General features: G+C 32.0%; 1 protein-coding gene across 1 annotated transcript; it reads left to right on the plus strand.

Annotated features, from left to right (window-relative positions):
* Nucleotides 1-642: 642 nt before the first annotated feature.
* On the plus strand, nt 643-2,460 carry LOC118439803 (uncharacterized). The gene is made up of 3 exons (XM_035861963.2): nt 643-1,192; nt 1,279-1,578; nt 1,685-2,460. The coding sequence occupies exons 2-3, from the start codon at nt 1,288-1,290 to the stop codon at nt 2,264-2,266; spliced, it is 873 nt and encodes a 290-aa protein (XP_035717856.1). The 5' UTR covers nt 643-1,192; nt 1,279-1,287; the 3' UTR covers nt 2,267-2,460.
* Nucleotides 2,461-14,046: the final 11,586 nt, after the last annotated feature.

Below are 14,046 nucleotides of genomic sequence, written 5' to 3' on the forward strand. Positions count from 1 at the left end.
TTCATACTTAGTTAATACATTTGTTTATTCTATATTAATGAAATTTATGCTTAAAACGTACACGAAATTAAAGGTACACATACCTACCAACATTATTTAAATCATTGTTAATTATGGTCAACGAAATAACACAGCACTCAGTTATTATTTATTATCATTCCTCTTGATACATTGTTATTTGTAAGTCATTATCTCCCATCATGTTTTATGTTATATATATGGATGTATATATATATATATATATATATATGTATATATGTATATATATGTATATATATATGTATATATATATACATACATACGTGTCATATGTATTCTGTTCGTATATAGATGTAGTAACTCTGTCAAACCAAGATGTGTAATAAGAACTGATTCACAATAATAATGATAATATGATCGCCGTATATATTTGTATAATAATAAAAACCTGATTAGTATAATATTTTGATAAAGTAGATATATATATACATATATATATACATATATGGAAGCAATCAGACACTGCAAATATTCCTTTTTTGTTTAATCTAAAATATAAATATTATAATATATAATGTGTATTTATATTTAATGTATAATCTATTTATATTTAAATAGATTCTACCAGTTCAACATTTAATAATTGGTTAATTTCGTAAGCTAAATTCAAAATCCTTCATCTAACATTTTTATTAATTTTAATTTACAATATATTAAGACATTTATTCGAAAATGAAGGCTAAACTAAATTGTAAGTTTTAATGACTTTTGTATTTTCCGCGGTAATTTTACTGTTTGGAAAAAATTTTCAAACTGGCCAATCAGCGTACGCCATTATTGTGCAATGTGAAATTTTCTTTCGATTTGGTGGGTGAAATAGTGCGAGCATATATTAGCCATGATCTTATTACAATTAAACGATTAATTTTTATTCGATGTCGAAATTGATAACACATTAACAATTTCTATTTGTTAATTCTTTTAATAGTATATTTATTGATATATAATGTGTTGTAGCACATAATGGTAATTTGTATTTATTGATCTTGATTGATACAGACATCATGAAAGACAATAGAATTGCTTATGCTTATATTTATTACGTATAGATAACTACAATAATAATTTATAATTTTGTAATAATAATATTAGTATAGTAGTATTAAAGTGTATAGGTTATACAATAATTTTCAAATTCGAAGAAAGTGTATATGTACGTATATGGAAAATTTGTAAAAATTTATGTTACATTCTTTAAAAGTTTATTTTTTAAGATAATTTTTATTTCTTATATTTTAGTATAACATAATGAGTACAGGTACACTTAGTTCGAGAGCAGAAAAATATTTTTATAGTTTAAGTCCTTTGGCTCAACGTATAGGCGAAGATATAACTGTGACAAAAGAAGCTTATGAGGGTCTTTGGAATACTTTGAGCATATCAGAACGGAACCAGGCTATTAATGAAACTATAATTCAACCCGAGGTAGCTTTACAATATGCAGTTAAGGAAGTTGAACTTACTAAAGAATTACCAGATTGGTATCCGAAACTTCGTATTCAGACTGGCATGAAATACGTCATCGATGAAACAGGATCTGTAAGTATATTTAAATAGAATTCTTTAAAACTAAAACTTCAAGGTAGTCATAAATAGTTGTAGTTTTGTTATATATCATTGTATGTCTATGTCTTTTCTATTGCAGACATTAAAATGGCGAGATGAACATTCTGCACCATTTTCATTTATGACACAATCACAAATGAATTTAAATTTAATAGATCCTAATGAAGATTTTACATCCAAATGTCTGAGATCTCATTTCGGAGAATCTCCTCATTTTTCAAGTCCAATTAAAACTCAAAGAAATAATACTAATTCAATTACCGATAATTATAATTCTAATCAAACTAATCGTTATCAATCGGAGTGTTATTCCAAAAGTATATTTGAAGATGAACCGTGTGGAAATTTACGTAATAGTGACATAGATACCGAACACTCCGAGAGTATATTTGCAAAATTAATTAATAAAACTTCCTTATTAAAATTGCAAAATAATTTGGAGGATGATATGGAAAGTTTGGTACACGATAGAGATTCGGATAAAAGTCAATCTAATACACTTGTAGCTATTTCACGAACAAAGTCAAGTGATATTAATGAATCAACAGCTCTCTTAGAAACACCTAGTTCTTATAGTAGTTTTCAGTCTTCTCAATTAAATCACGAAGATGAAGAAAGATGTATACCAAAGACTGGATTTGAATTTTTAGATAATTGGTAAATATATTTTTGATCATTTTTATGCTTCTATACAAGTTCAAATTCAAAGTATTCCTATAATTATTTAACGTAAGACTGTTTCATATATATATTTCAATATATATGTAATTTAGTATTAACGACGAATACTCCATAATTTTTTTCTCCATAAACCATAGATTACAAATCATAAAAATAATCGTATTATAGACTGTATTTGATAAATTATATTATCATCTATTTGTATCGCTTATTGTTAGTATTGTGTGTATTAAATGCATATAGATATATACATATATATATATATATATATATAATGCAATGATATTTCATTGCTGTGTGTTATAAAACATGATATATGATTATCTTCATTGATTTAATAATATATTTTAAGCTTTCATTTTATTTGCTCATGGATCTCAATATATTTATTTTATTGCTATGAACATTTTTTGATGTGCTATTACATACATACACATATAATTAAATGATACTGCCAAATAGTATTAAGAATTAAATAGAAAAAACTTCATTATATATAATATTTTTATCTGTTTGTCTGTTTTGAGAAACATATCTTTTCCCTCTTTTTTTCTTTTTTTTTTCTTTTTTAATTTTTTATAACAAAAATTATATAAAAAAATTGCTCTGTAATTTAAATGTAAAACAATATATATATAGAGGCTATAATTTACCTGAATTTTATTTAAATCATTTGTGAGAAATGCTGATTAAAAGAAAACAACATTATCACAATAAAGTACTGTGCAAATGAAGGAAAGAAGTATATTTTATTAAATATTAGAATATTATTAATATCTTCAACTTATTTTTTTTCAATTTATTTATTTATTTTTTTAGTTCTTTTTATGCATTTATAATAATAAATTGTTCTTTCTTATCATTATTTATTATCATTACTATTATCATTATTATTTTATTTAATATATTATTTATGCAATATAAAAGTCAAATAAACAAACTTAAAGGAAAAACTAAAAGTTTTTATTAGTAAAAAATTATTTAGTATTAAAAACATCATCCCTATATGATTTATCTAATGTTATTAGTAAATCATCTAATTTATCTACAATTGAAAAATTTTCGCTTTCACTAATTTTTAGAATAAAACCGGAATTTAGAATGTCGCCGTTACTTTTCTATTTCTTACGTTCTTAGAATTTCCATCTGAATGAACTTTCATATAAGGATTAGAAAGTGTAACACTGCTACTCTAACTGTTCCGAAGATTCCTAAAAATTCTACCTCATTTAACAATTTATTATGTTTTTTTTCCGATATATAAGAAGAAAGCTAATTTCGATATATGAGAAATGAGTTAAAATTATTGAGCAGTTTGACCTTTGAATTCGAGCCATAATTTTTAGTATCTTAATAGCCATTCAACGAAAAACCGGATTCATCCGATTGCAGATGAATCTATTTCTCGATGAATCCAGTTTGGAGAAGAAAGAAAAGTAGAAAAAGATGTAGTTCTACACGATGCTGAGACAGCAGAAACGGCCACAAAAGCCACACCTAAGGCCCCACTCCATGGGACCCACTCAAGACTTATAAGTACTAATTACTAAGAGTAGATAAAAGTAAATAGGAATGACTGCGAGCATAAGTGGGATAGAAAAGCTTTAAAAAGTGCATTTCTCTAAAAAATTATTTTAGAATTCTGCTATATTTCTTTATTTATCTATCGAAGTATTATTAGCGATATAAAATGGATATGTGTTAATGTTTAGTTGGAATTAGATTGAAAAGATATTGGAAAAGTAATACAATATGCAGCCATTCGCTCAATAATACTTGTATTATAAGATTTATAATTAGACTTTGCAAGTATTATCGACCCAGGTCTCACTACGTGGAAGTTGCTGCATGTGGAGACCCACGGGCTTACGGTGACTCTACTTTACTCTAAAATTCGCGCTCCGCGATACCGACCCTTATGCCTTCTGCTTCGGATATCTTGGGCATGGGACAAAGCTAACAGGAAGTATCTAGCCTTAGCTACAGGGACTCCGCTTACAGAAAGCTTAACCGTTCGACACCCTCCGCCTCAGGCATAAGGGATTATTAAGCACATCTGAATTCGTGCTTCCGAATTTCGAACAATCAAAGCGCATTAATCGCGTTCGCGACACTCACGTGTGTTATGATTACGTAGATTCTACTGTGCTATCCAAATTCGCGAAGTAATCTAATCGATATGTCGAAGAAATAAAACGAAGTCCCCGGTAGGACTTTCAATCGCGCAAGCGAACTCTCACGTGAGTGTTAGAATAACGGTGACTCTAAGTTGAAATCCGAAGCGCACTCCGAATTTCAACAGTAAAACGAAGTCCATGATAGGACTTTTAATCGCGCCCGGACACCCACGCAAGTGTTCGAAAAACGGTGACTCTACTCTAAATAAACTAATCGAATATTCGATGAAACAAAACGAAGTCCCCGGTAGGACTTTTAATCGCGCACGCGAACACTCACGTGAGTGTTAGAATAACGGTGACTCTAAGTTGAAATCCAAAGTGACATATGTTAACCGGTGTTTAGACTTTCCTATGATATTTGTCGAGATTTCCGCCCCGCTACCAAATATGAGGATTGTCATAACATCAGCAAACTATGTACAGCACTACAAGGTAAACCGTTCGCGCACCCCGAATTTCAACACTAAAACGAAGTCCATGGTAGGACTTTTAATCGCGCCCGGACACCCACGCAAGTGTTCGGAAAACGGTGACTCTACACTAAAAAAACGCGTTCGCGAGGTAATCTAATCGAATATTCGAGCAAATATAAACGAAGTCCCCGGTAGGACTTTTAAGTCGCGCCCGCGTTCATTCACGTGAGTGTTAGAAAATCGATGACTCTACTCTAAATTCGCGTTTTCGATACGAGCAATCAAACGAGATATAATCGCGCCCGAGAACACCCACGCTTGTGCACGCCGACACGCGCGCCAGTGTTCTTCCTATCCTTCCCGTATTCGCGCGTAAAAATCGATGATGAATCGTGCCAGGCGATGACGCATTCGACCAGAGGTGAACCTATCCCTTGATGATCTATCCTGAAAAAAAAGAAGATAAGGATAAAATAAGATAAAGAAAAGAAAAGACATATTCAATATCGCTGCATTATTATTCGATCATCCCTGAAAAAGAAAAAAAGAAGATGAATAAGAGAAAAAGGAAAAATATATAAAACAGAAAATAAATACGTATAAATAGATAAGAGTGCTGGAGAATGAAAGAGCTCTGCACGATGCTGAAACAGCTGCCCGCATCATCTCATGGGTCCTACCTAAAACTTATAAATCATAATTAATAAACATATATTAATAACATAACTGAAAGCATAATTAAAAACATAATTAAAAAGAAATAACATAAATAAATATTAAGAAAACATAATTGAAAAGAAACAACCTAAACAAATATTAAGAAAACATTACTGAAAAGAAATAATTTATTAATAACATAACTGAAAACATAATTAAAACAGAAAAATATGAGATAGAAAAGAGAAAAAAAGAAATGCAGAAAAAAAGAAATACGATGCTGAGACAGCAGCCCGCAGCTTCTCATGTGTCCTACCTAAAATTTATAAATCATAATTAATAAGAATATATTAATAACATAATTAAAAATATGATACAAACACATAATTAAACACATAAATAAGCACAAAAAAACACATGATTAAACACATAATTAAACACATAACTAAACACATAATTAAACATATAATTAAACATATAATTAAACATATAATTAAAAAGAAATAACTTATTAATAACATAACTGAAAACATAATTAAAAACGAAAAATATGAAATAGAAAAGAGAAAAAAAGAGATGCAGTTCTATACGATGCTGAGACAATAACCCGCACAGAGGCACACCCCCATGGCCCATCCCATGGGTCCCACCCGAGACTATAAATCATAATTCATAAGAGTATATTAATAACATAGAAAATAAAAACAAGAAAAATATAACTTAAAAAAGAGAACCGCAGAAAGGTAAGAGAATAGAAGCTGCTCTACATGATGCTGAGACAGCAACCCGCACAGAGGCCCTCACCCATGGGCCCCTCCCATGGGTCCCACCCGAGATATATAAAGAATAATTAGTAAGAGTAAATAAGAATAAATAGAAATGACAACGAACATAAAATTGTGATAGATAAATTTCCTTGTCGTTCTGTAAGAAATTATTGTACAATAAATTCTGTTATATTTATTCTTTCGAAGTATTATTAACTATATAGAATGGAAATATGTTAATGTTTAGTTGGAATTAGATTGAAAAATTATTGGAAAAGTAATACGGTATGCAGCCATTCGCTCGATAATACTTGCGTTATAAGATTTATAATTAGACTTTGCAAGTATTAACGACCCAGGTCTCACCACGTGGAGGTTGCTGCATGTGGAGACCCACGGGCTAACGGTGACTCTACTCTAAAATCCGCGTTCCGCGATACCGATCCGCGATACCTTTCCGCTTCAATGCCTGGCTTCTTAACTAACAGGGTATGCGTAGCTTAGCTACAACACACCTCTTACAGATAGCTCCACCAATTGCACCGTCCGCTTCAGACATAACGGATTATTAAGCACATCTGAATTCGTGCTTTCCGAATTTCGAACAAACAAAGCGCACTCCTTAGAAATACTAATCGCGTCGCGACACTCACGTGTGTGTTATAATTACGTAGATTCTACTGTTAAGCCGAAATTCGCGAAGTACCCCCATCGAAATTTGAAAAAAATCAAACGAAGTCCACGGTAGGACCTTTAATCGCGCCCGAACACCCACGCAAGTGTTAGAAATATGAATCTACTCTAAATTCGCGTTTTCGATTCGAACTATCAAACGAAGTTTAATCGCGCCCGAGAACACCAACGCCTGTGCCCGCCGACACGCGCGCCAGTGTTCTTCCTATCCTTCCCGTATTCGCGCGTAAAAATCGATGATGAATCCTGCCATGCGATGTACCATCTGGCCGCAGATGAACCTATCCCTCGATGATCTATCCTGAAAAAGAAAAAGCTAAAGAGAAAATAAAAGAACAAAAAAAATATTAAACAGAAAATAATATATATATACATATATATACATATATAAAATACAAATAAAAAATAAATATATATAAATAGATAAGAGACCTAGAAAAAGAAACGAAAAGAGAAGCAGCTCGATACGATACTGAATCAACAGTTCGCACCAACCCATGGATCCTATCTAAAGCCGTAAATCATAATTAATAACCATATATTAAAAACATAATTAAAAATATAATAGAACACATAATTAAAAACATAATTAAAAAGAAACGACATAAATAAATATTAAGAAATCATAATTAAACAGAAATAACATATAACATAATTAAAAACATAATTGAAAAATAAAAATATGAGAGGAAAGAGAGCCGGAGAATGAAACGAGTGCCGGAGAATGTAAAGAGAGCCGGAGAACGAAAAAAGAGCCCCAGAAAGAGAAGAAAAGAGAAACAATTCCATATGATGCTGAACAGCAACCCGCACAGAGGCCCTCACCCATGAGCCCCTCCCATGGGTCCCACCCGAGATATATAAAGAATAATTAGTAAGAGTAAATAAGAATAAATAGAAATGACAACGAACATAAAATTGTGATAGATAAATTTCCTTGTCGTTCTGTAAGAAATTATTGTACAATAAATTCTGTTATATTTATTCTTTCGAAGTATTATTAACTATATAGAATGGAAATATGTTAATGTTTAGTTGGAATTAGATTGAAAAATTATTGGAAAAGTAATACGGTATGCAGCCATTCGCTCGATAATACTTGCGTTATAAGATTTATAATTAGACTTTGCAAGTATTAACGACCCAGGTCTCACCACGTGGAGGTTGCTGCATGTGGAGACCCACGGGCTAACGGTGACTCTACTCTAAAATCCGCGTTCCGCGATACCGATCCGCGATACCTTTCCGCTTCAATGCCTGGCTTCTTAACTAACAGGGTATGCGTAGCTTAGCTACAACACACCTCTTACAGATAGCTCCACCAATTGCACCGTCCGCTTCAGACATAACGGATTATTAAGCACATCTGAATTCGTGCTTTCCGAATTTCGAACAAACAAAGCGCACTCCTTAGAAATACTAATCGCGTCGCGACACTCACGTGTGTGTTATAATTACGTAGATTCTACTGTTAAGCCGAAATTCGCGAAGTACCCCCATCGAAATTTGAAAAAAATCAAACGAAGTCCACGGTAGGACCTTTAATCGCGCCCGAACACCCACGCAAGTGTTAGAAATATGAATCTACTCTAAATTCGCGTTTTCGATTCGAACTATCAAACGAAGTTTAATCGCGCCCGAGAACACCAACGCCTGTGCCCGCCGACACGCGCGCCAGTGTTCTTCCTATCCTTCCCGTATTCGCGCGTAAAAATCGATGATGAATCCTGCCATGCGATGTACCATCTGGCCGCAGATGAACCTATCCCTCGATGATCTATCCTGAAAAAGAAAAAGCTAAAGAGAAAATAAAAGAACAAAAAAAATATTAAACAGAAAATAATATATATATACATATATATACATATATAAAATACAAATAGAAAATAAATATGTAAGAGACCTAGAAAAAGAAACGAAAAGAGAAGCAGCATGCACCATCCCATGGGTCCTACCTAAAACTTATAAATTATAATTAATAAAAATATATTAAAAACATAATTAAAAACATAATCAAGAAAATAATCAAAAACATAATTAAAAATATAATTAGAAACATAAACACATAATAAAATACATAATTAGAAAGGAAGAACATAAATAAATATTAAGAATACATAATTAAAAGGAAATAACATATTAATAACATAATTGAAAACATAATTAAAAATGAGAAATAAGAGATAAAGACGAGAGCCAGAGAAAGAAAAGAGAGCCCCCGAAAGAGAAGAATAGAGAGCCCCAAAAAGATAAGACGAAAGAAACAGCCTTATATGATGCTGAGACAGCAACCCGCACAGAAGCCCTCCCCCACAGGCCCCACCCGTGGGTCCCACCCGAGATATATAAAGGATAATTAATGAGAGTAAATAAGAATAAATAGAAATCACAACGGACATAAAAGTGTGATAGAAAAATTTCCTTTTCATTTGTCTGAGAAATTATTGTACAATAGATTTCTGCTGTATTTCTTCTTTCGAAGTAGTATTAGCTATATAAGATGGAAATATGTTAATGTTTAGTTGGAATTAGATTGAAAAGATATTGGAAAAGTAATACAATATGCAGCCATTCGCTCGATAATACTTGTATTATAAGATTTATAATTAGACTTTGCAAGTATTATCGACCCAGGTCTCACTACGTGGAAGTTGCTGCATGTGGAGACCCACGGGCTTACGGTGACTCTACTTTACTCTAAAATTCGCGCTCCGCGATACCGACCCTTATGCCTTCTGCTTCGGATATCTTGGGCATGGGACAAAGCTAACAGGAAGTATCTAGCCTTAGCTACAGGGACTCCGCTTACAGAAAGCTTAACCGTTCGACACCCTCCGCCTCAGGCATAAGGGATTATTAAGCACATCTGAATTCGTGCTTCCGAATTTCGAACAATCAAAGCGCATTAATCGCGTTCGCGACACTCACGTGTGTTATGATTACGTAGATTCTACTGTACTATCCAAATTCGCGAAGTAATCTAATCGATATGTCGAAGAAATAAAACGAAGTCCCCGGTAGGACTTTCAATCGCGCAAGCGAACTCTCACGTGAGTGTTAGAATAACGGTGACTCTAAGTTGAAATCCGAAGCGCACTCCGAATTTCAACAGTAAAACGAAGTCCATGATAGGACTTTTAATCGCGCCCGGACACCCACGCAAGTGTTCGAAAAACGGTGACTCTACTCTAGATAAACTAATCGAATATTCGATGAAACAAAACGAAGTCCCCGGTAGGACTTTTAATCGCGCACGCGAACACTCACGTGAGTGTTAGAATAACGGTGACTCTAAGTTGAAATCCAAAGTGACATATGTTAACCGGTGTTTAGACTTTCCTATGATATTTGTCGAGATTTCCGCCCCGCTACCAAATATGAGGATTGTCATAACATCAGCAAACTATGTACAGCACTACAAGGTAAACCGTTCGCGCACCCCGAATTTCAACACTAAAACGAAGTCCATGGTAGGACTTTTAATCGCGCCCGGACACCCACGCAAGTGTTCGGAAAACGGTGACTCTACACTAAAAAAACGCGTTCGCGAGGTAATCTAATCGAATATTCGAGCAAATATAAACGAAGTCCCCGGTAGGACTTTTAAGTCACGCCCGCGTTCATTCACGTGAGTGTTAGAAAATCGATGACTCTACTCTAAATTCGCGTTTTCGATACGAGCAATCAAACGAGATATAATCGCGCCCGAGAACACCCACGCTTGTGCACGCCGACACGCGCGCCAGTGTTCTTCCTATCCTTCCCGTATTCGCGCGTAAAAATCGATGATGAATCGTGCCAGGCGATGACGCATTCGACCAGAGGTGAACCTATCCCTTGATGATCTATCCTGAAAAAAAAGAAAATAAGGATAAAATAAGAAAAAGAAAAGAAAAGACATATTCAATATCGCTGCATTATTATTCGATCATCCCTGAAAAAGAAAAAAAGAAGATGAATAAGAGAAAAAGGAAAAATATATAAAACAGAAAATAAATACGTAAAAATAGATAAGAGTGCTGGAGAATGAAAGAGCTCTGCACGATGCTGAAACAGCTGCCCGCATCATCTCATGGGTCCTACCTAAAACTTATAAATCATAATTAATAAACATATATTAATAACATAACTGAAAGCATAATTAAAAACATAATTAAAAAGAAATAACATAAATAAATATTAAGAAAACATAATTGAAAAGAAACAACCTAAACAAATATTAAGAAAACATTACTGAAAAGAAATAATTTATTAATAACATAACTGAAAACATAATTAAAACAGAAAAATATGAGATAGAAAAGAGAAAAAAAGAAATGCAAGATGCTGAGACAGCAGCCCGCAGCTTCTCATGTGTCCTACCTAAAATTTATAAATCATAATTAATAAGAATATATTAATAACATAATTAAAAATATGATACAAACACATAATTAAACACATAAATAAGCACAAAAAAACACATGATTAAACACATAATTAAACACATAACTAAACACATAATTAAACATATAATTAAACATATAATTAAACATATAATTAAAAAGAAATAACTTATTAATAACATAACTGAAAACATAATTAAAAACGAAAAATATGAAATAGAAAAGAGAAAAAAAGAGATGCAGTTCTATACGATGCTGAAACAGCAACCCGCACAGAGGCACACCCCCATGGCCCATCCCATGGGTCCCACCCGAGACTATAAATCATAATTCATAAGAGTATATTAATAACATAGAAAATAAAAAAATATAACTTAAAAAAGAGAACCGCAGAAAGGTAAGAGAATAGAAGCTGCTCTACATGATGCTGAGACAGCAACCCGCACAGAGGCCCTCACCCATGGGCCCCTCCCACGGGTCCCACCCGAGACTATAAATCATAATTAATAAGAGTGTATTAATGACATAGAAAATGAAAACAAGAAAAATATGACTTAAAAAAGAGAGCCGCATTATTTAAATGTTAAGATAATCTTCTTTATTAATTATTCCTTCCCGTGTTGTCGATCTCATGACCTGGAAATAACTGAAAAGAAATAAAGAAAGAAAAAAGTATTTGTACGTATGTATATTAATAATACAAATGATAAAATTATGAATTTAAATTAATTAAACATAACAAAAATAAAAGATTAATTAACAAAAGGAAAATAGAATATGCAGAACACTGACCTAAAGAAATATTATTCTCTCTGAAAGAAATATTATTATATTTATTATTCGATAATATATGATAATACATGTATGCGATATTTATATCGTTGCTAAGAAAATCCTATTGTTTAAATATTAATTAATTATAATTTACGTGTATTGTATATTGTTTAAATGTTAAGAGAATCTTCTTTATTAATTATTCCTTCCCGTGTTCGTGATCCCACGACCTGGTACTAGCTGAAAAGAAATAAGGGAAAAGAAAAGAATATGTATATATATAAATTAATTATACGAACGATAAAATTCTGGAATTAATTTAATTAAACTTAACAAAACTAATAGATTAATTAACAAAAAAAATGAAATATGCTGAATACTGATCTAAAGAAATATTATTTTCTCTGAAAGAAATATTGTATTACTTGTACATTTCATAGATATATGATTTTAATATAGAACTCGATTTTATTAAAATAACATTATAAATTGAATTGAACTTTAGAAAAGAAAAAATGTGCAAAATTTATCAATCGACTTTAACGTAAAATTTGATTTTATTAAACTAGAATCATAAATGTAATTAAATTTTTAAAAAAACTTTAATATTAAAACGGCATAAAATATGAAATAATTCTATTCGCGTACGCGTGGCAATGTGGGAATATTATTTACGGAAAGTTACTTCGTTTCAGTTTTTTTAAATCTACACCCCTACACCCATCACCATAAGAGCATTTTGAGTGACAACATGGTAAAATTAAAATATGACTAAGAGCTATTCTCGAAAGGTTCTGTGGAACCTTTGAAAATAACTCAATACCCTAATAATTGCCTTCTTGAGTCACAGTGTGCAGGGGCCTCTTCGGAATATAAACTCTTCTTTGCTTCGTGTTCTAACCTAATCGATTATCATTCTAAAACTGTAACGACAAAATTTTATTCCAAATTCTAAGATATGAAAGAAAACCCTAATACAACGTATCTGAAAAGTATAAACCTTATTTTGTTGGGATTAGTATATTAATTGCTGAAAATCCTGTGCTAAAAATTCATTAACTTATAATCTAAGTCTACGGACTGTGACTCTACAAGTCTCTTTGTCTTTTAGTAAATACTCTATTTAACATTTACTCTTTCAAAAGCAATAACTGTATTGAGACTTCTTTTTTATCAATTCAAATTGATTAAATAATTAATTAATAGTTAGTTAAAAATATGAAGCAAATCCTTAGACGCTCCTTCTTACAAGCAAGTATTTTAATTATTATAAGAAAATCATCCACAGTTTTGCTTGTAATCCGAAAACTATCCATCGCGAATGTCTTCTTGTTTATTCTTTATTAGAACTCATGAATATTGTATTTATTACTATTTCCGTCCGAGAAGAAATATTTAAAAATGCATATAAAATAATCAAAGTTTGAAATAATTACAAACGCGTTTGAACAAGAAGACCCTATCCTAATCTAATAAATAAATCAAAAAATAAGAAATCATTCACGAGTAAATCTTCGAAAAAATTTACTCGTGGTCACTCAATGCTCTTTTACTAATTAATTACAACCAATCACTCGTGCCGATTCGGTCATATTGTCCTCGACATGATTGAGTGATTGGAGGGACTTAAAAATTCACTTACTACTTAAGAAGTTCTGCGATGGCTCCAAAACACTCGAGTAAGATTGAAATTGATGGTCGATGATTCGTAGATGGTTGTTGAAAATGAAATAGGTCGACATTGAAGTTGGATGAGATCCTCTTCAGTGATGCACTGATTCTAATTCGCGGTAGGTATTTATTAACGAACGTTCACTGAATTTACTTCGCGAAACTCAACTGTCTTTTATAAATAAAGTCTGTGCGACTGTTAAAAGAGCAAAAGACTTTG

Source organism: Vespa mandarinia, chromosome 2, assembly GCF_050613455.1.
Source record: "Vespa mandarinia isolate Hongniang chromosome 2, ASM5061345v1, whole genome shotgun sequence".
Classification (NCBI taxonomy): Eukaryota; Metazoa; Arthropoda; class Insecta; order Hymenoptera; family Vespidae; genus Vespa; species Vespa mandarinia.

What these genes read in the sequence shown, in the direction of transcription:
- LOC118439803 (XM_035861963.2), top strand. Translation starts at nt 1,288, where the DNA reads ATGAGTACAGGTACACTTAGTTCGAGAGCAGAAAAATATTTTTATAGT. An exon ending in TCATCGATGAAACAGGATCT is followed by an intron (nt 1,579 to 1,684) that starts GTAAGTATATTT and finishes TTTCTATTGCAG; the next exon opens with ACATTAAAATGGCGAGATGA.